This window comes from Falco naumanni, chromosome 2 (genome assembly GCF_017639655.2).
Source record: "Falco naumanni isolate bFalNau1 chromosome 2, bFalNau1.pat, whole genome shotgun sequence".
NCBI lineage: Eukaryota > Metazoa > Chordata > Aves > Falconiformes > Falconidae > Falco > Falco naumanni.
In genome coordinates this window covers 119768631-119793816 of record NC_054055.1, presented here as the reverse complement: position 1 = coordinate 119793816, position 25186 = coordinate 119768631, and the positions used below count along the sequence as shown (strand labels likewise).

Below are 25186 nucleotides of genomic sequence, written 5' to 3'. Positions count from 1 at the left end.
CACAAGAATTATTTACTGGTAGTAAAAAAAATAATTGTTCCATTAAGCCGAAGGAACTAGAGGATGGCCACCTCCGCCGTTAGGTAAATCACTGCAGTAGTAAATGTTCATTATGGAGCTCTGGCAAAGCACTTCCACAGGCAGCTTCTGGACTGGACAGGTCAGGCTCAGGCTGGTTTTCCTGGCTTCCCAGACTGGAATAGTCTGAACTACAGGTATTGGATGTGATTGCACCGAGATATTCTCCAACCACTTACATTTTGAATAGCACCACTTCTCTCACCCCCAGTTCCAAGCAGAGTCTTCCTGAGCTTTAGGACCAGGGTCACTCTGAGCTTACAGTTCACCTCGCAGTTAGGTCCCTGCACAGCAAAATTCTAAAGCTTTTCATAGCTCAAACTGTGATCCATGGCTCCTTTAGAGAGAAAAAGTGTGTGTCCATGAAGAAATCACAAAAGATTTTGAAAGAGAACTTGAAGTCACAGCCATGGTTCAAATCACCCTGAACAAGCAGGGAATCCCTAATAATTGCAACTGTTGCCATCAGCTCAGCTCAACTGAAGGGGATGTACAAGCAGAAAAATATTCCAGGCAGGACTTACAGCCTTCTCTCATCTCTTCACTCTTAAATTAGTGTCAAACAACTTCAGAAAATCTGGAACTTTTAGCAGCTGCATCAGAAACCCTCTTCTCACCAAAACAGTTTGGTGTTGCAAAGACCGACTGGAAGCACGCACTGCTCTGCTGGTCTTTGAAGTTACACGGGGAGCTCGTTATTTCCTCCCACAGCACACTCCGGTGATGACACCTGACATCCGAACCCAGGCAGCCTAACTGAAGTTATCGGGGGGCAATCTACATACTTTCTTCCCCAACTTGATGACCTTTTTAAGGAGAAATACCAAGATCTCCCAAGCAAAACCATCTGCAGCAGCCTAAGTAACGCCGAGCACATTGCTGTATACCCGATAAACTATGTGGGGGGAAGGAGGGTGTGAAGGCAGGGAGAAGCTATGACTACAAATTTATAGAAGCAGTTACAGAAGTTCAATGTGATAGCAGCAAGAAAATTTCTCACAAAAACAACTTAAAATTACTTTATTTTTTAAGTATATTAGCACAATATTTACAAAATTGTTTCATAAATAAAAACATTTTCTTGGGTAAAGACTATAGATCTACAGATATTTAAAATGCCTATATATTTATATATACACACGTACACACACAAATGGAAGCACACAGTTATGAACAACTTTGGTTTTAAATTACTAGTGGGAAAGGGCTGGGTGTACCAATGACTTCAAATGCTCGCTTTTAAATTTGTGCCTACAAGAAGCCCAGAGCCGAGCCCTTAACAACAGGATGGTGGGTTTCTCCCATTTCTGAGGCAACTGATTCTGCAGCCTGTACGTGGCCACTGAGCTCCTCACGCTTCCACAACGGCTCGTAACAGCTCGCTCTCGCCCCACAGTAACACAGACGGGTTCTACTGCAGTTTGCTTTACAGAACTTAACATAAAGCTATTATACGTAACGGTTTTTATAAGGCAGAATACCTCAACACAATTCCAGTTGGCTTGGGTTTTATTCCTCAGCTGCTCAACTTTCAACCTGCCAGAGGGCATCACCAGTTATAAATCGGGAGCTCTGAATTCTTACACTGAATTGCTAACGGGGAGTTAACCTCCCACCTTGAGGCAGAGATTGCTGTAATCATGGGAAAAACCTGTATCAGAAGATTCATATATTTGGGCTCAAATCTTATATGAATACTCCCACTGACAAACTTGAAGGTATGAAAGTAGCGTAAGCCATACGTGCTTCTTAAAACGCTTTATCACATGAATAATCATTTTCACTGTGGCCAGTTCCACTGGTCTTAGTGAGGGGCTGGCCCATGGGTTCCTTTAAGTGGTTCAATCCTGCAGCCCTAGCAAAAGGACTGTTTGTAAGAGTAAATGCTGTAAAATCAGGTACCTCAGTTTTATTTTGTTGAATTCTTGATGCAAGGTGTCTGCATTGAGATTTGGAGCTCAACATGCAGAGACCTGAACCTCTGCAACACATACTCACAACACAGACACAAACCTTTGCTTATGACATCCAACTCCAAGACGTGCCAAATTACTCAATCTTTAAAAACATGGATATTATTACAGTACCTTTTGGCAACAGCTTTCCAAACACAGTTTTAAATTGTTAGGAGGAGAAAACCACGTGTAGCTTTGAAATATATCACCTTAGTACAAAGAGGAGACAGTGTCAAGATTTCTACAAAGTATACATGAAGTCCAAAAGAAGCCAACTATATTGGAACAACTCCCCAAACAATTGTAAAAGGCGGTAAGATCTCATGGAATGTGCAAGTTCTAGTAAACTTATTTAACCATTCCACTTAACATATATACAGAAACTGAACATCCTCACTTCTCATCAGCCTCTACTTACTTTCTATTTTCTGTATTTGTAACGTAACGGCAGCATCACAAACGGGTCAGAAATGAAATAGCTCCTTTTTCCATTCAAGAAAAGAGATTTTAAAACTCTGTCAAAAATACACTAAATAGGGCAACTCCTATTTTCATGAAGCATCCATGACTTTTACAAATTCACTGAGTTAAGAAAGCCTGAAATTGCTTCCAGTACCACACACTGCACAACATGAACACGCACAAGAACCACATTCAGCATGAAAATTACTAGCTGCTGTGCTCCATAATTCCAGTGCTGAATTAGGCTCCAACAGCTGAGCAGTTTCTCATCAAAGAATACAGAAGAGGCACGGAGAGCTCTCTCACCGGACTAAAATAGCAGCCACCAGAGCACACATGACTGCTGTCCACAGAGAGGAATACTACTGTTTCATGGAATTAGGAGAACTTGGATAAAAACTTAAGGAGAGCTAGGAGTAAACTTTGTACTTATGCAACTTTGTGTTTCAGCATTTTATTTTTTTTAAAAAAGTTTTGCTGAATGTCAAAAAAGATGTATTTGTACAATCTCTACTTCCTGCTTGTATCGTAGACACATGACCATACCTTGCCCATGCACACAAATAAAAGTAAACAATAGTCTAAATGGTATTGCAATCTTTGGGCTGAGCAGGCCCATTATGAAAGCAGTGACAAACGATAGTTTTTGAAAATAATACCACTAAGGATTACTGCAGGGAGACCCAGTAGTGGGCAAACAGTGCTTTTTATATTCTCACCCTCAACCATCCCATATATACCATAACAAAAGAAAATAAAGATCACATGTGGGCAAACACACATGTTCCTTGCTACAGCTGCTCTGACTATAAAATTACATCATTTATATCAAAAGCACTTTTGCCACACATGCAAAACAACTAGTTTCCTGAATTTCTTCTCGTTGAGTAGTGCATCTTCAAGGCCACGGTGTATCAACAACGGTGTACTTTTCACACATCACATAGCTCTGCAGATCTGGGAATTTAAACAACAACAACAAAAAGTTCAGGAAGAGCAGCACATTTTGTGCTGCCTACCCAAGTTACAGCTTAAAAAATGATCATTTTTTTTCACTTCAAATTTTGAAAGCACGCTTTGTGCTCATATAACCAAGAAAAGTGGTACTAACAGCAAGTGATGTTTCAGCCTCTCCACAACAGGAAAGTGTACATTGTCTTGGAACCCCAACTCCTCAACCAGAATGAGCTGTAGCACCCAGGCTCAGCTGCCTGACCTGTTCTGACCTTACTCCTAATGCTGGTTTACCTTCTCGTGATACTTTGTAAGCTACTGTGCTTCACCACTGCACTCATCCCTCCTTCAGTGTGTGAACTTTCAAGGGAAGGTAGAAAGCAGGTAGACCTCAGAAGGCTCCTGCCTCCAGCTTGTGAGTCAAGAGCCCCTGCCTTCGATCTGTAAAGCCTTCCGTTATTTTTAGAAGCCGTCTCTCAGGGCAGAAGCTGCACAGATTTCTAACCCTACCCTAGAAGTCAAAATGAAACTGATAATTAGCAATTTCTGTAGTTTTAGAAGGAAGAGGAGGCAGGTTCTTATAAGCTGAAATGAGACCCAAGAAGAAACAGTCAACTTATTTACAATTAGATCTCCAAGCAAACCTCTACCCTGTTCTTCAGCAGTATGTGGTAACTGTAGGGATCGAATCCTTATCTTCCCCCCGCAGTGAGTTCTGAATGCAATGCAGTGGTAAATATTAAACCACTGACTTGAAGAACAAGCAATAACCACTTCTGATGCAGGATCTACCTTCCACTCCACCTACTTCAGATTATACTAACTGGTATACATTTTATCCATGCATTTAGGTGACACCTATGCAGTTGTCCGTTTTATTGCAAAAGTGCTTGTATTGCTACTGGTTTAGAAAATAATGCTGTGACATATCTGGATGACTCACCTAGTAGTCATAAGTAACATAAACCTAGCAGTACGCGGTATTTGTAAGGAAGCCTGTTTATAAAATCAACTGATATACCTTTTCCCAATTAGGGCTAACTAGTATCTCATTTATTGTCACATTGTCAATTCACGCCTTCTAGAAGCAGCATGACATAAAAATATTTCAAGTAGATTAAGTAGATTTAGAGTGACCTTACTCTTTATCCTGACTAGCAAAGTGTTGTAGTTTGATGCAGGAGTACTAGGCTAAGGGTCTAGTGATACCTCATGACAAGTCTGCTCAGTTTCCGGGAAGAAACAGATACCAACAAGCCTCAACAAGTGCTCTTTTACCCTACTGCTGTGAAAAGGAAGTACAGCTTCTGGATGCAAGAGAATCAATAAAAGACTCTGTTCGTTTTCAGACCTCAGCATCTCATCAATCTATCATTTAAGCTCTTCAATGCAACAATCTGGCCAGGAAGACTCTATTACTCTTCCAACAGATATGAGCTGCAGGAATCAAGAATCTTTGCAAACTTGGTTACCCACTTTAGGTACCAGTTTGGGAATTCTGGGCCAAATTAATGCAGTCCCTCCCATTTCATGGCTTATTATAAATTAGGAGAGGTCTATTTACACATAGTAGGTGTTGCAATCTCACAGGCCATTATAAAATCAAGAAGGACTAATCACAGCGTTGAAGTTATTTCAAGTCAGAAGAAATCTTAAGTTGGGCCAGGGCACTGAAACATACATCTTTGTTTACAGTATTTGTTAGATCTTTAAACATCAAGCATAACCAATGGGCAGAAGCCACAGTGCACTTTTATATCTTAAAAGGTCAAAATTCAGGTTTGTCAGAAAAAAAAAATTGCCATTATTTAAACAGTTCTTAAATTTTATTAAAATGTGTTTCAATTCTGTTTGTTTTTACACACTACCATCAGACCCTGAATAATAATAAACTGAGTGAAATCTGATTGGAATACAAACAAATCTAACAAAACCCAGATAATTTAAATGATACCTAAAGAGAGTGTGTGTGTGTGTGTGTGTGTGGTCTAATTTTAAACCACTTTCCTATGAACTTCCATGGAAGATCACCAATTAAATATGCAGAGAAGGCTTGGTTATATTACCAACAAAAAAACCTGAAAACCAGATACAACCACCCACCATCACGGAACAGTACATGCATCTTAAATACTACATAAGCATAAAGGAAGCATACAAACTATTTGACTTTCCACATTTGATCAGAAACATACTATTTAAGTTCTCACTGACTCATCCTCTTCACTGTTAAGAAATACTCATTCTTCCTCTATGTATAATACAGAAAATATGTGTTCTTTCTTTCCAGTGAAATATCATTTGAATAAGAACAGCACCTGCACTGAAACCCCTCTGCCAAGTTTCATCATATTAGCACAGAGTAACTCTAAACATCAAAATCCCCAAATACATGTTAATTAAAATGAATATCTGGCAATATCTCTGGACTTACCATCATTCTAACATCACTCCTTTTGCATCTTTAAAAGCCAAGCAAATGGATTAGTAATGAGCAAAACAGCAAGAAATGTTTCATAATTAATATTCAGATTAATTCTAATTTTTTTGTTAGAACTTGCTACTACTTAGCATGCCAATTAGTGAACAGAATAGAAAAAAAAAAAAAAAAAAAAGAAGAGTCATCCCTTTCTCATTGCCATTTTCCCCCATCTTAAGCGCTATCGGAGTTTCCCAACACTATGGTAGAGCTTCCCCAACCCCCCAAAATAGCAACAGAATAGAGCGACAGGACAGATTTTGTTAGAAGTGTAATTACGTCATCAAGATAAATGCTTATGAAGAAGAATTAACATCAACTTTCAAGACCTGTCCCTCTTTTCCTCCTACAGCTGGACTTTTTTTGCAAAGTGAAGAGGGTGGATATAATATACTGAGGTATTAGATTTATCCTAAACAGTCCAACAGTGCCACTGGCTAGCAAGCAGAGCAGTGTAGAACAGAGCTGGGAGCTGCAGGCACAATTTCATCTAAAGATCAAACTCTTACTAACGCCTAGAGCCACATAAGTTGACATACCAATCTGGCATCTCAGTGCTGCTGTACTGAGAACTACAATTATTTTTTGACCTTTTTCCATAATTAATCCCTTAATTAGAAGATAAGCCTTGAATTTCACCTACCATTTAGTGGTTCTTCTACAGCTTTCTGCAAAACATTTAAAAATATATATATGTATAAAAAGCCTTCATGTCTACTTTTGGCTCGCCACAGTTAAATTACTCTAATTGACATATACAGTAAGTAGTGATTCTACAAAAACGAAGAAAGCTGAAAGTTAATAAAATTAATGACTAGAGTGCTGAAAAAAAATTAAATCAGTCAATAACTGCATTCTCCAGACTATTTCTTCCCCATTGTACATTTTTCCTCAGATGAAGTACCTCTAGGTGGCAGAAAAGGCATGCACATACTACTTTTAAGCTCTAAAACCTAACTGATTATTTCTGTGATTTGATCAAAGGTTAGTAATAAAGCAGCATGACTTAAAAAAAAAAAAATAGTAGCCAAACAACAAAGTGTAATCTCCTCAAAAGGAAATACACCACAGTTGTGCATTTAATTTGGTAGACAATCATCAGAAACAACACACACAATCTATAAGTGTTAAAAAAAAATAAAAATCAGTAATTGGTTAAGATGGCAGACTTCAAAATAGACACCTTTTTCCCCCTCAGCTCAAGAAAATATCAAGCATTATTTTGTAAGCGTGCCCCAGTGTCAAAACGAAGCACTTCACTGATACTAAGTTTTCCACAGTCTTTAGATTACACAGAATCAAAACGTATTTTTAAAATTACTTCACACCTATTTATTGCCTGAAGTACAGCAATATATGCTGAACAGCCCTTGATGGAAATGAGCAACATACTAACACACTTGATTTTCCACCTTTCTGTAAGTTCGTGGGCAAAAATAATTGTTACCTGAATTTCTCTGTATCTGACCCTCCACTAACTGCAGCTGCAAAAAAACTATTTTCAGACCTCTATATTTTAAAAATTTATTTTTATTTCCTTCCTGTCTCCAATTCAGAGAGTTAACATGATGTTCACTACTATGTAATTGTAGCTATTTCTTTATTTGTCAAATCCTTGCTGCAGTGTCAATCCACTTTGTGAAGAGAACAGTTCGTAAAGAGGATGGAGTTTCACAAATGGTGTTATTTAGCATATTGGTTTCTATTCCAAAGCTTAATTTACAACAAAAAACAAAGTCAAAAAACGAAATAAAAATCTCCTCTTGCCCTGTCTGCTTCCATGCTACAAGTAAACAAGAGTATGTTAAAGGCAAGACTGCATTTTGAAAGAAGCTTATCTGTAATATGCTTCTCAGCAAATTTTTATAACAGAATGAACTCTGTGAACCTTTCTCTTTTTTTTGGAACTTTGTGCACTTACATTCCTTCCCTAAGTGAGAGAGCAACCCTCTGAAATACTACCCCTTAAAACAAAAGTGGATGAGAAAATAAATAAATAAATCAATCTGTTGTCTTAACTGCAGTCAACTTTCCCGCCCCACTATTAGAAACCATCTTTCTTCAGCAGCTGGGTCTCAGGCTGAAGGAGACCTGGAAATGTCTCTCAAATGACGGCTGCCAGCCAAGAAATGGGGTGACTTCGTATTTGCCATGCTCCCTTGCCACAAGGAAATTTTGCTGGTATTTTACAGTTGTGTCTCTTTACTTCTGCAGAACTCCCAGAAATTAGGTAGTTCTCATTCATGGATCATTACAAAGCACTCCATACGCCTATGAAAATTACTAGTTTAGGAATAGTAACTCTAGAATTCAGAAAAACTGACTGAAAGACCTTCTTAAAAAAAAAAAAAAAAAAAAAGCTTTTCTATTTGTTCTGTGTTACCTAAAGACAGACACTCTACTTTCAGATGGTCTCATCAAATTAAAGGGCATTATAGGAAAACAAGAAAAACAAACAAGAAAGGCCAAGGCTATAGCATCTGTATAGCTGGGAATTCAACAGAATATTAAAGGATTCTGGTGTGAAAGACCACAGGAAAAAATACCCCTAGGTCTTCATTACAAGCCATCTAGATGAAAAAAATCAACGGTATTTCGCACTCACCTTAATGAAAGGGCATTTTCATTATGGTGAGCAAAAGGTCTTTATATTTATGAAAGAGTGCATTGTTAAAGAACACCAAACTTCCCTTCACATCCACCACCTCTTTGTGACAGCCCTTGAAATTCATTCAGGCACAACAGTCGGAGTAGCCATTAGGTAAGGGTGGCAATTACAGTACTATAGACACACTCAATAGGGACAATGAAGACCACCAACTCACTCAACATTAGACATCTGTTACACAGCCAGAACTTTCGCTTGCTACCAACCTGGTCTGAATTCGAACTAGTGGAGAAAGGTTCAGTATCTCACTACAATCCCCTGAGCCATCTAGTCACCCCAAATTTATTAATTTTAAGCTTACCCCTGGACGAGGATGATCTTTCATTCTGGAACCTAAAATAATTACAAAAAAGTGACCAGGCAGATGAATAAACATCAAGATCAATCAAATAAAAATATCTGTTGATAAAACTTGGAACAGAGTAGCAACACACAAAACTGAAGCTTCCCCTATCCAAAACTATTTAATATGATGATCTGCAAATTCTTAAGCTTCTAAGCACTCCTCTGCTTAGGAACCGAATAATCTCATCATATATACTATGTGAATTGTCTCACTCATGCAGTCAGCTCTAAGAACGAATTACGCTACACACTACTCTTCGTGCTTATTTTGGTGTGCTGGAACCTACCCCAACAGTCACATTTGATTTCTTCAGCCGGCATAATCAAACTACAGATGCAACATTTATGCAGATAATTAGCACAATGCATCAGTTGCATATTACAAGTAGCCCAAAGTCAATTAAAATTACTTTGATTATTGTTAAAAGGCTCGCTTCACCCCTGTCACCATTTTTTACTCATCTTCACCTAGCTCAGGCATTACATATTAGGCATTCTGCCCTAATTTCTTCTTTAATGGAAACTCGCCCTGTCTCAGGGTCTGTTATTTCTGACCATGCCCACACACGGTGTGCACATTCTAAACCTGGAAGACTGCATAGTTCAGGGCAGACTAGGGACCGTGCTGACTGTATACACATCAGCCTGCTTCTGCAAGCAATACAGCCTCAGCTGCATGGCTCTGCATCCGAACCAACAAGCTGCTTGAAGAGTCTTCATGCACAGCCTGAAACAAATGAAGTCACTCTGCTCTCAGATCCAAGCTGTAAAGCCCACATAATGTTATGCTGTGGTGTGCCAGCATTCCAAATTACACAGCATTGCCTTTTTTTTTTTTTTTTTTTGCTTATTTAGCAGGCCTGCCTGGCTTTTATATCTTTAAATTTGCCATTTTTTTGAGATCTGGTGAACAGGCCAGTTTCTGAAACAAAGTATTGCTATTCTTTGCTCCTGGCTTTTAAAATTAAGCGTAAGAAAAAATAGGATTCACCAAAATGAAATGTATGCATTCAAATCACTCTTATTTTAGCCTACATCTATACCAGTGGAAAAAAGCAAAGTCTGCCTGGTGATTTAAATTCATATTTTGATAAGCTTTTGCCTACACCATCCCATAACTCACCCTATAGACGCCCTGAAATCCTTTTGCTCTCTTCATTCTAAGCTCGAGCTAGTCAACTGCATAAATGCTGAGCTTAAACAGCAACATCCATCCTACAGCTGAAACACTCTTACTTGAGAAACCTTGCTGTGTTGATCTCAAGGCAGTTTATTACGATAAGCTGCAAATTTCTTTACCGAAGACTCCCCACAGGCTCTATGAAAGGCAATATATACAAACAACTTTCCAGTAATTTTTTAAACTGTGTAATCCTGAAATCACACCTGATCTTCAAATAAGCTGTGTCTACCTCTGAAAAGTACAACAGAGAAAATTGCTTTTCTGAATATTTAAGTGCTAAAAAAAAAAAGCAGAACATTAGGTGCTACTTACCCATAATAAACACGTAAGCCAGACTAAGCAAAGTCGCAATGGCCATAATAGCTAAGCCAGCAATCACAACAGACCCATGTAAGGGAGGGCAGGCTGTTAAAAACATGGTAAAAGAAAGTGCATCACCATGAACAAGTAAAAGCACAAATATCCCCTTTTTCAGATATAACTGAATACTAAAATAAGCAAGCTGATAAAACCAGACACTGTTAATTTCTCTTTTAAACTTATACCAGAACTACTTCTGCATCTTTGTTTTTGTGGATACATTCTTTAATGATACAGAGGCACTTACTGATTCATCCTGCTTAGGTGTACTGTTCTACGACAGTTTAGCTATTTTACAGTCATACACTGCAACCGACAACATTCTTTCATTAATGGCATTTTAAATTTAAACTTACATCTTCAATCCCAATTTTTTTGAACTATAATTACATGAGATTACAGAATACAACACTGTTACTGATAAAAAAGTCTAAACAAAAAACAGAAGGGAAGAAAGGAGCAGACTATGCAGGTAGTACTGAGGCAAATCCACCGCAGGTAACAGGACTGCTCCATGTTTAAAGGGACATCACAGGGCAGGAACAAGCTATTCCAACCTAACCATAGCTCACTACAGAAGCTCCCTGGTTCTCTGATCCTTGTTTCCAGGTTCCTGAAGTCATTGCAACCATCTGTGAGCTCAGCCTAGCACGAGCTATTTCTGCTGACACTTCAGGGTCACTGAGCTAAACTTTAAAGATACAGATAACATCTACCTTACATGACCTGTAAAAATATCACCCTGAAAAACTAGGGACTTTCTACTGGAGAGCATAATAAAAACATCCTCCATTTTGTATTACTCTAGAGGATTAATGCTTTACCAAAAGTCTCCCATCAGTTAATTTTACTATTACATTTCACAACACTCAGATAACCCTTACAAGTACTTCCATAAATACTAAACAATAGGCATAAAACTCAAATCACAACTCCATTGAAAGGTCTATCATTACCCACGTTTGAGAAACCTTTAGAAACCACTTCAAGGAAAAGTAGCTTTTCTTAAATCCCCAACCAAATAAATTATTAAAATGAAGAATGTCTCTACAAAACAGTAACTCGGGGATATACAGTGCTTCCAACGAACACAAGCATGTATTCTATTACTAAATATACCGCCAAGGATGCCCAGTCCTAAATTCAACTTTTTCTCTGCTGCAGGGTTTTCTGGTAGGTGGAAGGGAAGGCAGGCGGGGGACAAGGGGAGGGTCAGAAGCAGGGATAAGGGGTATCACTCTGTACGGTGCTTGGTTTGTGTTCCTTTACAACAGGGACTGGTTTTCAGTGCTGAAGCAAAATGCCAGCCACAACCAGATTAAAACGATCTTAAGAACTGTCTCTTTCAAGTTTATGGTCTCTGCATTTGCCTTCTCAGGCTGCTTCAATGATATTTGTTTCCCAGCAACTCAGTTATCAGTCGCATACCAGCAAAGATTAACAAGGAATTTCTGATTTATTCATTGAACAGGAGAAAATTACGATGAGACTGATTTAGTTTCTGAATCCCCTAGGCCTCAGTAAGAATAACAGTAATAAAGGTCAGTGTTGGTTTTAGGTGACTCTTTAGGGCACTAACTGTTGCAAAATTAAAACAATCAACTTTTTTATTTTTAAAGCAACTGCTCATAAAATCCAGTCATGCTGGATACAGTCATACTAACGAAACTGATATATGTAATACTGCCTTCGGGCTATTCTTGTTTCACCAAATAAAACAAGCATTAACATAGTAGTCCTGAAGTACATTTACAGAAGTTGCTAACACTCAGTGTAGTGAAGCCATTTTCACAGCATTTCAGTGTTACAAATAAATAAAACATTGGGTACAGACACTTTTACAGAAGATTCATTGCTTACCTGAGACACACAGTGCAAAACCAACCACAGCAATTATATAACCAAGAATTTGCAAACCTATCAGAGCAAATGTTGTTTGTGGTAGACTATCAAAAACTGGGAAAGACAGAAAAAGAAACAAAATTGTAATTCTTAAAGTTTAACTACAGAGACTTTTTGTAATAAGAGACTTATTTTGTAAATAAGGTAGCTTATTTACAAAAACCCTAGATTCTCCTAAATGCCAAGATCAGCCAGCCAGTGTGATAACAAAACTGACAAGTCACTCAGGGGTCTTGTATGTATACACACAGACTTATGCATATACAAATAAAATTATAAATAAACCTCAAGAAGAAAGAAACACGTATCCTGAGAGTTAAGTTATTCATCCCAGTCCCAAGACCCAGGAAGCAAGAGCAGGAATCACTCAGATGTCCTACCCTAAATCTCATGTTTTCAAGCAGATAACTTAAAATTCTTTCCTGAAGCAATTTAGCCAAACAAGCACAGGTTACACATTTTACTTAAAGATACCAAGAATGTCAGAAATCCAGGACATTATCGTAGCACCTATTCATAAAAATGATAATAGCATACGGAATATGTGAGGGGGAGAGAGCTCATGTGTTTCTATCAGTATGCTCCTGAGCTCATGAAAAAATAAATACTCACCAATCCCAAACATAAAGTATTGAAGCGGTACCAAAATCAGAGCAGGGACTACCATTAGGCCAAGACCAGCTTGATTCTGTGCAGTATACCCATCTGCAAACATTTGGATGGAAATTAGTAAAACAGAAATCCTTGACTGAACTAAAGCACAAAGCAACAGAAGTAAATCATTAGTATCATCAAGTTTTTAGGGACCAGAAAAAAATCCCACCAAAGCACCAGAAGTCACTTCCTAGCCCCTAATATTCATTTGGAGTCTGTATCTCCCTATGATCATCTGAGGGCCTGACAAGCACAATGCCGTTTCTGTTACATTCTATAATTATTTTTTTCCATTTCAAAATTAGTAGATGACAATTAACAGGTGGCAATAACTTCCATACAATTGCATGGAAGAGATTAATTTGTGCTGTTATTCCCTTAAACTGGGAAGACAATTTTAATACACTTACCTTGGACAAAAAGAACAGTGCCTACAACAGCAGCAACTGTGAAGATGATACCTGCTACAATAATGCCCATTTTCTTCTGAAGTACCATGTCATATTTTAATGCTTAAAGACAAAACAGAGAGACAGAGAGGAAACCAATCAGACAGATTCTCTCACTAAAATACAGATTTTACAATTAGGACTGTTGTCCTAAACAAAGAAACAAATTCCTAAAAAACAGGAACTATATATATATATATATATTACTAACAATTCATTTGTTTTCGTTGTTTGATATGGCTAATAGAGCTTATTCTGATAAATGAAACCCGGCATTGATGTTCTAGTCAAATTCTCAACTCCCCCTTCTATACAATTCAGATGAGATGTTATGAAAATAACTTTGGGACATAGCACAGGTTAACTCAAGTAGATGCACTACTGACATTTAAATAACGTTGCAGTGAATTTGTTACTCAAGTGAGTGTCCGACAGGGATTTAGAAATTCCAGGTTTAATATTCTCCCCCATGACGCTGCGTGAGGTCAGACATCATCGCCTCTGTCCCCAAGGCAGCAGGGTGTTGTTCCTATCTCACCAGAATGCTTTGAGGAGGAGTATATATGGTATGACCTACATGTTCAGATGCCAGAGACAAGATTAATTTTCACTAAAACTGCACTGCTAAATAGCTGCCATCTCAGAAATGCTTGATTCCAGTGGAGGGTTTCAAAGCAGCAGCACTTTAGTAGTCTTTGGAAAAGAAGGAACAGTACAAATAGAAAATCGTAATAAGCTGTGTGTGTTTCTGCCTTACACACTGCTAACACTAAGACACAAAAATGGCAGCTCTTCTTACTCCATGCATCAAAATTAATATACTAACAGTCTTGGCATATGTTGAAATTGGTGATCACAAACAAAACAAACTAATGCTGTAAGTAACTTCAAAAAGAAAAACAAGGCACAGATACAGAACTAACATCCCACTTACATGCACTGCATTAGCACACCAAAAAAATATTATGAGGATACAGTAAATATTCTAGAGTACATGTGACAAAATATTTAATAGAATCTTATGTACAGAAGGGTTACAGAATACTCTCACACTTAAAAAACTCTTTCATTATATTCACATTGCCTAACACAACAGGACCCCAGTCATATTCTCAAATACTACTGCCATTTAAACCAAAAACTTATTTGGAAGAGTACTAATAATAAAAACTTGCTGCATTATCTGTACTGGAAACCTACATTTTTTCATATTATAAATGTGCTAAATAAGGAAAGCAAGACAAAAAGGCAAAAATAAGTAATGCATATGCTATACTTAAAAGCCATTCCTGTAAGAAAAAAAAACCCACACCAAAAAACCAAAAAACTCCACCCCAAACCAACCAACAATAAAAAAAAAAACAACACAAAACCCCCACCCTACCCCCATAAAACACAAAACCGAGAAAAATCATATATTCCCAAGTGTTACACAGAAGAATCATGCCCAGTTTAACAAACTATTTAAAGGTATACTGTAGTATTGCTGGATTCACACATTCACTAAAACAATCTTAATAAAAGGAAAAAAACAAAAAAAAAACCAACAAAACCAAACAGCAAGTACACCCATATTTATTAAGTTAGAGGTAGCATGACTACTTTTCCCCACAGAGGTCACAGACCTCACAATAAAGCGCAGAGGTGCAAAAAAATCCAAACAGGTTCAACTTCCTCCTGTAAAGCGATTGTGCTTCTCCATGGGTGTTACCCATGCTTATTTCAGGACAATTATTATTTTCCTATCAAAATACTAAAAATGTTTGAGGTTCTGCTATGAATGCAAGGTAACGACAATTCCTGAACATATCAGAGACTCCTAAACCATTGTAAACAACAATGAAAATCAGGAATCTAACACTATAGAAATAACATGATCTTAAATACATATATTGGTTTTCAACCCCTGACCACGGCTGGGCCTTTGAAGAGTCACATACCACTTTCAGAGGTTCATGAGAAGATAGTAAAGGAAATTATACACGGATGGATGAATATGTATGTGATTACTATAAATCACTCCGAGTACAACTTATTTCCATTTCTTATGGATTCAACTAAGTAGACTTCTATTTTTTTATATATTTTTAGAAGTCTAGCGTCCTGGTTTCAGCTGGGATAGAGTTAATTTTCTTCTTAGTAGCTGGTGCGGTGCTGTGGTTTGGATTTGGGGTGAGAACAATGTTGACAGGACACCTATGTTTTTAGTTGTTGCTGCGTGATGTTTATACTAAATCAAGGACTTTTCAGTTTCTCAGGCCCTGTCAGCAAGAGGGGACACGGGAAACTGGGAGGGGACACGGCCAGACAGGTGATCCAAATTAGCCAAAGAGGTGTTCGTACTATATGACATCATGCTGAGTATATAAATGGGGGGAAGAAGGAGGAAGGTGGGGATGTCTGGCATTGTGGCATTTGTCTTCCCGAGTAACTGTTAGGCATGCTGGAGCCCTGCCGTCCTGGGGATGGCTGAGCCCCTGCCTGCCCTTGGGACGTGCGGAATTAATTCCTTGTTTTGCTTTGCTTGCATGCGTGGCTTTTGCTTTACCTATTAAATTGTTCTTATCTCAACCCTGGAGTTCTACATTCCTTTCCAATTCTCCTCCCCATCCCTCTGGGTGAGGGGGAGTGAGTGAGTGGCTGCGTGGGGCTGTGTTGCTGGCCGGGATTAAACCATGACATCTACAAATTGAAAAAGACTGAAAAAACCTCAAAGGCTGACATAAAAAATTGCACCACAGGGAATCATCTGAAAGACTAGGCCATAAAGCACACTCTGCGTTGCACAGATGTTGGAGACCAGTGCATAAAGAATACCTAAGGATGTCTGACACTGGTGAACGTATTGCCTCTAAAAACATTTAACGAAATCACTGATGTCGGTATTAAATTATAACTCAGCCATGGCTAAAGGACTAATGAACAATTTCACATTAAGACGAGAGCACCACCATTCTCCATATTGATTTTATGACCATAAAATGAAACGTGGTTTTGTTTCTGATGATTCAATAATGTAATGGTGAACTAACAGTGAAGAAAACCTTCCTTGCTCTAACCAATGACAGTAGGTATTATCAAATATACCCTACAAAAATTACAAATTTTTACACATGCAAAAAAGTTTGCAACAGTACTGACAACAGAAACATCACCGCATAGCAGACTAGCTCCGAACACAGATCCTTTAGGCTGCATGCCATACCTCTGCCATGAAAGCACAGGGCAGCTAAAATTCTTAACCCCAGGAAAGCACCCAACCCCTGGCCTCCAAGCAAACAGAGCAGACTGGTTTGCTCAGATCCCATTGCTTAGGGCTAAACCCCTACCACAGAGTGCCTGCGTCCACACAGCGTGACTGTGGCACCACATGCCATGCTGAAGCCCCAACACGCACATCTTTTTGATGAGGTCACGATTTCAGTTCAAAGGTCCCAAACTCTGCAAATGCCATGGCTGATTGGTGGTTTTGTAGCTTGATGTCAAAAACGTCACATGTCCTGCAAGAGTGCAAGACTCAAAGCAAAGGAAATGGACAACTATGCAGAGCAAGTAGCTTGGCCGTACTCTTATTGACCAAGCCTGTAAACAGTGCTTATTAGGAACTACCTTGAGAACTGTATATGAGTTAATTCTCTGGTGAGGTTAGCCAGTTCATGCCAAAAGCAAGCCCAGAAATGACTGTAACAGCATGGATGATCAGGAGAGGATTCCAGAGCAAACTGAATGCCAAGTTACTTGACAAAGCAGACACACCGCCTTTCTGTGGATTATCTATACCAATTCTACCACGCATCTTTTAGATGTAAGCACCACCTTTCATCTTACACAGATTCTTTTACGCATGCAAGTGATTTCAGGATGAATCAATAATTGCAAGGAATTAAAGAGTCAATACTTACCAACAACACTTAACTGAGCCGAACACAAAATAATAACTAAGAACAGCAACGCTATGATGATAGCCCTTTCCACTAGAAGAAACCATGATCCTAGAGAACAAACAAAGAAAAACGGTAGGAAGAAAACAAAAACTGAGGTTATTAGCTTTACATTTATTGCTCCTTTTAGTCTGTGCCCCAGATTGCTCAATATTGTATGCAATGGTTAGCAATTAAGAGTTATAATAGGCTAAGCAAGCTATGACTTCTACCTGTCTGTTTTTTCACTCTGATCCCGTGCATGACAACCTGTTTTCAGCATTTCTAGTCACCCTAACATTTTCCAAAAATGGGGGTCTTAACCTCCACTGGAGTAGAGGACATGTTTATGCTATTGTCTGGCAGTACAAGCTAGTTAGATTGTAGAACTACAAACAGCACAGCAGATTGGGAAAATGGTATATTTAGGCTACGCAGGGAAGATATGAAAAATCCAATTTGATGCTTCCCCAGCTATTCTATTCTACCCAACTGCCACAATTCCTTTAGAAATCCAGATGTGTGATGAGGAATGCAGGAGCTAACCTAAGAGAGAAGGAAACACTGCTTTGTTAATTTCAGAAATCACGTGGTTTTCTTTAGGTCCTCCCACCATCACCCATTTAGCCTTTTTTCCCCTGCATCTTGGATGCCTCAGGCTGTTCAGTCACTCGTGCTGTAAGACTGTGTAAGCCACCTTCCAACATGAAATTAGGAAAATATCTCCACTGAACAAGAAAATGCAGTTGATTTCTTGCATCTCTGCTCATAACTTCATTTAGACTCACTCAGTAGAATCCAGAATCTCCATTTCTTAAGTTATACTTGCCACCGTTCCTCTGCCTGCACCGTTGCTTCCAAATCAATTTCTAATCTTCACTTAGGTGCATACTCTTAACTTACTCTCCATATTTAAAAGCTGTATCTGCAGCTCCAGAAACATGGAATTAAGTAGCAACTTAAAACTTTCAATACCAAGTAAATACCTTGAAGACAGTTTTAAATTCACAAATTCCCCTCTTCCCCCTCCCCTCCTCCTGCAAGGGGTCACAGAAGAAGATACTGTGGTTACAACACAAATACAAGGCAATCACAAATTATGCTAAAGGCAGAGCAATGGAGGACTATCCGTCAACAACTTTATCACCAAAAGAAGCCTAATTTAACGAACTGTTTAAAGCAAGGCTTTTTGTTTAATATTAGTTGCTTTTTTGAAAACGCAAATAAAACAGTAACTTCGATGCACAGTTACAAGTCTCTGGATGAGCCAAGCCCTACAGGCAAATCCCAGTGATGCTGTTTGATGTAATTGAGAATTATTAATGAATTGAAAGTATCTGCAAGCAGACTCTAAAGCAGCTTCATTTCCTACGTAGCACTTCCAGATGACACTACCAAGAAAAGAGAAACTAAAAGAGAAAGCAAGCAGTCATGAAGCCTGGTATCTGCTAGGCCTTCAGCATGCAACATGGAACCATATATGGTCCAGTCTTTATAGAGTCTAAAAGCACTTACTGTATGGCAATGTTTGCAATACTGCTGGTACATGCAACATGCAAGTAAGAGAAAAAGCTGAACACATTTTCCTGGTAATACATTTCCCTTACTCTGGTGCTTCAAAACTCCTGGAGGATTTGAGAGCCAGTATCAGGAAGTCAGTTCCAAACTAACAATAGAGACTTCCAGACATGGAGGGTGGGGGGGTGGGCAGGCAGGGAGGAGAGGAGAAGGAAAAGGGAAAGGAAAGGGAAGTAAGACAGGAGAGTAAAAGAGAAAAAGATGGGAGAAAAAGAGGGAGAGAGGGGAAAAAGAGGAAAAGAAAAGAAAAGAAAAAGGGGAAACTTTACGGTCACTCTCTTGTGAAGGTAACTGATCAGGAAAGAGTGTGCCCAAAGACGAGGGCACTGGCACAGAAATCTTGCTCATTCTGCTACTCACTTCCTAGGTGAATCCAGGAATTCTGTAAAGCGAGATGGAGAACAGTTGGCTCTTGTAACACTATCTTTGTAAAAGTATCAGTTGGAACATATTAGTAGTGACAGCATTAATTCATGGCTCAGAAATGACAAGAGTGCAGACTGGTACAGGATTTCCATTATTCACTGACCCTTTTCAAAACTCACTTGCTACACTTTCTTCTATTAGCTTATTATCTCAAGAGTCTCTCTAGAATGCTTAGGAACAAACAACAAAAAATTATGCAGGAGAATTTAAAGAGAGAGCAAGCGACTGTTTTACCTTCGGCTAAACCCTCAAACATAAGACTAAGTTTTACATTTTCTAGCATATACTCTCAAACCTAATGTGACCTCGCAACTATAAATTCTTCACTAACCACATTTTTCCTCTGGTGTTGGAGTACCTTCCTCGCCGCAACTGACAACTAGAAAATGAAATTAGAAAAATTACATCAGTTTCCTGCTTTGTAGTCTTTATACCACTTTCAAAATTCTAAACACAGAAAAATAAAAATAAACAAGATTTACAAATGGGACTTGATTATACTACATCCTCAAGCCTTGTTTCCCCTTCTAGAGCTTAACACTGAAAGGCAGTAACAGTCCAAAAAGGTCGAGTAACGAAGAAACTATAAGAGAAGGAAGGAAACTGCCTATACCCCTTTCCCTGCTTTTGCAGTGTTCTAAGAATGGAATGATTTTGTAGCATCCTCACTCTTTCAGTGGCTGTGCCCCTCTCACTCCATTTCAGGATCACATTTGGCTTGCAGGTTATATGGTCAACTCGATAATTAGACCCAACTGTGCATTACACAGATGTTTGCAGCAGGACACAACTAACATCTGGTTTAGCTTCATAAAATGCATTTTAATGACAAATGCAAAAACCCATCACAAAAACATCCTCAATAATTCTACAGTACACAGGTAAGACTCCATGTGCTAGACACATGTAACATACTCAGTATTTCTGAGAAGTTATCCAGAAGCAAGTCTCCTGTGCAGAATAGATGAAAAACACACACACGTTCAGTGTAACTGTCACTTCTGCAGAATACTAGACAGGCTGCACACACAGAGCAGACCCCATTATGCAATAGCTGAGGCACTACAGCACATGGGCTGCATCTGTAAGGTAAGGTAAAACGGCTCACTAACTGACAAATTCATCAGTTAGTTATGATTATTTTAAGAACTATCATCTGAGGATGATGTTTAATGCTAGACAACCATAACAAGTTACCATCTAGTAGTAGCACCTTCAACCTTACTGGAAAACTGCATACCTTCAGTTCCAAGTTTTGGAGCTCTTACACAGAATTTCTGTTAGTTCTAGCTGTAATTTTTCCAGCCTAGCTAAAGATTTCACGATGCAATTCCTCAAAGAAAAGATTTCTGCAGCCACTGTGATGGATGCGTATCTCTCAGAATTACAAAGATATCAGGAATATGTTACAGCATGTAACGCAATAACATGAGGGTGCTGAAAATATCACCATGTGATCTAAAAGATGTAGGAAAGCATGGATTTCACTCTATTAGACAAGTGATCTTCATACATTATTATACAATGATAAAATGTGTTCAGATCTTTCCCAAGAAGCACTCCCCTGTAACTTCAACCAAAGTAATTCACATTAGCATTTATGTTAGAAGGCCCGGGTGCCATATTTTTTGTATTTTCAATTTAAAGTAATACATTGTCATATTCATTATTTTTCTCTTCCCCGTGAGATTTTGCTTGTTTTCTCTCCCAATAGACTCTAAAACAATAGCAGGCAACTCACCTGAGTGGCTTCTAAGTTCAACTCTGGTTTCTCCTTCTCTGTTTGATTCTGTTACTTCACAACTGTAATTTCCAACTTCTGCGTCTGCACTGTTAAGCTCTAGAGAGGCATCACCCTTGGGTAAATCCGTCTGAGATCGTAAGTTAGCTGATGGAACTGTTGGGTCTCTGAAAAACTCCGCTCTTGCTCCATCAAAAGAAAAAATTGTTTTTCCTTGTTTTTTCCACGTAACAAACATGACATTTGCATTGTTCTCCTTTAGGTTAGTCACATAGCAAGGTAAAATGACAGTTTTATTACAGTCACTTCTTTCAACTACATCTGTCACACTAAATGCCAACTGGGCAGATCCTATAAAGGAAAATGAAAAGCAACACAGAGTTATTTCTTAATATACCAGAGAAGAAAGAAAAAAGAATTACAACACATGACATGGGAAAACAAAATAACCTCGCCTGCGGAACCACAAAGTGAACCATGCTTTAAGGGAATAACAGAAGAAGAAAAAAAAAAGTGTTATAATTCTACCACAGCTGCTCGAAGTAGACTTAGCCATTCTGACAGCTACGTAAGATATAATGTAAGATACCATAAGCTATCACAAAAAATAGTAATAAAACTTTGGGCTGCCACTTACTTGGACACTTCCCCTAAAATGCCACATGCAGCAATACTGCACCAAGGCCAGGTTTCTGCAAAGCATACACATAATATTAACTACAGGTTATCCCAATGATGTTCCAATTTTTGCTGCTGATCACCCAGGTATCTAAAAATGAAGATCTAGGCATCAGCTCCATGCAAGCATCCTTTTGACATCACTAAGGACATGGGGAAAAAAATCTACTTTTACACTTCTGAGAGAAGGCAGGGAGGGCAGCTCAGCCAACAAAGGTTTGTCATTTCTTCCCTCGTATCTCTGAAGGTGGAGCCAAATGCCCACAGGTTTAGATCACTTATTGCAAATACTCTCTTTTCCTTTCCAATGGAGGAGGTGCACACACAATACCATGTATTCAATAAGATTACTTAGTATTTGAGTGTATATACGATATAACCGAAAACAGAGAACTTCTAACAATAAGGAACCTGTAATACAAATCATTGTGATAAATGGTACTAACAACAGCATTCAATGCAGGTAATGAAAAATCACCACTGCGCAGGATTAGGTTATCACTGCTGGTTTTTACCGTTTCGCTCCCACATTGCACCTCAGTTCTAGAAGAGTAGTACTGGCTGGCCCCTCTTGCAAGAAAGACATAAATCCCATGCCAAGATTTTATCAGAAATAAAGATCAATTCATCAGCTCTTGAGAATACAAAAAGCTGTATCATCAGTATTTAAATTACAGTAAGAACGAGAAGAGCTTAATTAAACTAGCTTGACTGCAAAGTATGAAGGCCCTGAATCTTTCATTTTCTGTATATTTCCTCATTTGTGTGAAATCATAAGTTAAGTTTAATAGCTGTCCTAACAGTAATTGCTCCCCAAAGTCCCAGTGGCATTAATTATTCAAAATGCTTGACTATATGCATCTTATAAAACCAAACATGGAAAAAGATATTGTACTGTAAAACAAGTCCACAACCCCTACTACTGTAAGCACACAGACTTACAAACTGGAGTAGCCCCAGTGATTTCAGAGGAGCTACTGGCATGCACATGCATAAACCAGCTCAGAATTGTGATATGTATTTGATGACTAAATTCAATTAGGGGATAGGGAGAAAGAAAAACAAAAGTGTCAGTGAAAGCTGTGTCACCATTTACAGTAGCTAATTTTTTTTCAAAGCAAGAGTCTCAGATCAGATTTAAAAAGCAGTGACCTTTGAAACACTGCTTTTATATTCTCACACAAGTCACTGGATTACTACTGAATATCAAAAGGTTCTAATAAACAGACTCTATATGTACTACTCATGACAGCACTTTACAATGAGGAAAGAATTGTTCTCTGGTTTACTCACTGTGTTGCATTTTTTAAACTGTACCTTAAAAAATAAAAAAGTAACAGAAGTAGAACAGCAGGAAACTACCCAAACCACAAACTATGCACTAATAACAAAATAAATGCACAGAATTAAAAGCTGTAGTGCTTCAATGGTTCTCATGAAAGAAATTTCACCCTAACAGCACCACACGACAAAAGGTTTCCAAGTGTGGAGTCCTTTCCAAGTGGGGTTTGTTTTTGGGCTTACAGGTTGTTTTTTCTCCTTTAGAGCTAGCATATTTATACTTTGCGGGAAAAACTTACTCCCCACTGGCTCCATTTCACCAAGAGAGGTGCTTTCCAACTAAGCGAAGCAACTATACTTTCAAATATTTACCAAAGCAAACAAAAAACAACCATCTTGAAGGAATTAAATTGATCACAATTTTCTCCTAGTATTAGCACAGAACGGCAGGGAGCTGTAAATTACTGATTCCACCGGTTTGCTGTTGTATGACAGCTGGCACTATTTTGCCTGAAGCCAATTAAGAAGTACTCATGTGAACTGCTCCACCAGCAGAGTGCAGGGGAAATAACGAGCAGGCTGCAAACAGGCACCACCAGCAGCACACAGACAGATACTTGTGGGTTTCGTCCTCTGCAAATCCAACTGCTTTGGTAGAAGAGGTTGCGTGGCTGCTGGCTCACGAAAGGGAACCTGACTGCTTACTACAAACGGTATTTCCGCTATCTGTTTCTGATGTTCTTCGTGGTACAAGCAAGTCATCAGAACTCTTTAGCAACAGCTCCCAGATCTTGCAGGCAGTGGACTACAAAGCGGGCTCCTAGCCTCAAACTTTTTCATGGATTATCAGCTTAGAGGCATCCGTTAAGGTGACAATTTTAGAGCCTTATACCAAGCAGTCTGGGAGGGGGGCCCCGCTGAAGAATACCCAGCTGTGAAGCTGCCACAAAAAAAGGTTGTTTCAAACACTATATATATACCACACAAAGTCGGGAACACAAATTTGACATATTATGTCAAAATTGGCTGGGCTTAGTGGTTGCACCTGACAGACACCTGCACCTCTCAGACCGCCCCCAGCACCCAGCCAGCCCAGTGCTGACCCAGCACCCAGATGTGCATTCGGACGCCTGGTTTCAGCAGGAGGGTTTAGAGCTGCTGCTTATTGACGGAAGAAGAAGAATCGAGCATTCGCACCTCAGCGAAAGCGTGGTCGGTTTTTTCTAATTCTCCTCCCCCCCCCGCCTCTCCTCGAGAAAGACAAGGTTAGATCGTAAGGTGCCACTTACAACGGCACCCAAAGTTTCTTTTTAAGCCCAAGAAACACCGTCCACCCCAGAACAGCACAGAACGCCACCAGTGTGGCCGCCCAGCGGTGTTTCCCCACGCGTTAAGCCGGGCTGCCCTCACGCTACCAGGCATAAGAAGCCGAGGGAGCTCCGCGCTGGCCACGGCCTCCCCCCTCTCCCCCGCAACCTCTGCCGGCGGCAGCGCACCCCAGCCCGGGGGGGAAGCGGCGAGCCGTGGGGGCCGGCGGACCCCCCCCTGCCAGCTGTGCCCGGCGGTGGCGGCGGGCAGGGGCCGGGCGGAGCGAGCTGCCCACCCCCGCCAGCGCGGCGGCTGCGCGGCCCCGGGGAGGCGGCTCTGCCCTCCCTCCCTCACACCCTCGGGCACTCCCGCGGCTGACAGGGCGCCTGCACCGGAACCCGCTGGAAGGCGGCACGGACCCGGTTACCGCGGGCCCAGCCGCAGGGGTCGGGACAACGGGGGAGGGAGGTCGGTCAGCGGAAACTCACCGGCGCCCACGGCGCTGAGGAGCACCAGAGCGGGCAGCAGCCACATGGCGGAGCGGCGGCAGGCAGCGCGGCCAGGCAGCCCGGTGGCCTCCCCGAGCTGGGCGCCGCAGCGAGCGGGCGGCTCCGCGCGGGGCGGGGCGTACGGGGGAGGGGGGCGGGGCCTTCCCGGCGCTGATTGGCTGCAACCGCTGGTGCGGGGGTGAGTGACGGCTGTGACGGGCGCCCCCGCGGTGCAGGGGGCCGGCGGGCGGCTGCGCTCCCCCTGCGCTCGCCTCAG

The 25186-nt window shown here is 40.1% G+C and overlaps 1 protein-coding gene across 5 annotated transcripts; it reads right to left on the bottom strand.

Moving 5' to 3' along the window:
- On the bottom strand, positions 1-25041 carry CD47 (CD47 molecule). Of its 5 annotated transcripts, XM_040583115.1 has the most exons (12): positions 24910-25041; positions 21155-21505; positions 19745-19792; positions 17392-17481; positions 13451-13552; positions 12999-13091; positions 12345-12440; positions 10437-10529; positions 8898-8929; positions 6572-6596; positions 5884-5911; positions 1-3452 (listed from the first exon to the last, which is right to left on the bottom strand). In XM_040583115.1, the coding sequence occupies exons 1-11, from the start codon at positions 24953-24955 to the stop codon at positions 5886-5888; spliced, it is 1002 nt and encodes a 333-aa protein (XP_040439049.1). In that variant the 5' UTR covers positions 24956-25041; the 3' UTR covers positions 1-3452; positions 5884-5885. The 5 variants fall into 5 exon arrangements, with proteins under 5 accessions (XP_040439049.1, XP_040439048.1, XP_040439052.1 ...); XM_040583114.1 differs by lacking the exon at positions 5884-5911; XM_040583118.1 differs by lacking the exons at positions 5884-5911; positions 24910-25041 and adding an exon at positions 21792-21913.
- Positions 25042-25186: the final 145 nt, after the last annotated feature.

Coding starts and splice junctions, on each gene's coding strand:
- CD47 (XM_040583114.1), bottom strand. CDS start 24,955: ATGTGGCTGCTGCCCGCTCTGGTGCTCCTCAGCGCCGTGGGCGCCG. Junction 12,441..12,998: donor ATACTTTATGTTTGGGATTG/GTGAGTATTTAT, acceptor TGTCTTTCCCAG/TTTTTGATAGTCTACCACAA. Junction 6,597..8,897: donor AAGATCATCCTCGTCCAGGG/GTAAGCTTAAAA, acceptor AATGTTTTGCAG/AAAGCTGTAGAAGAACCACT.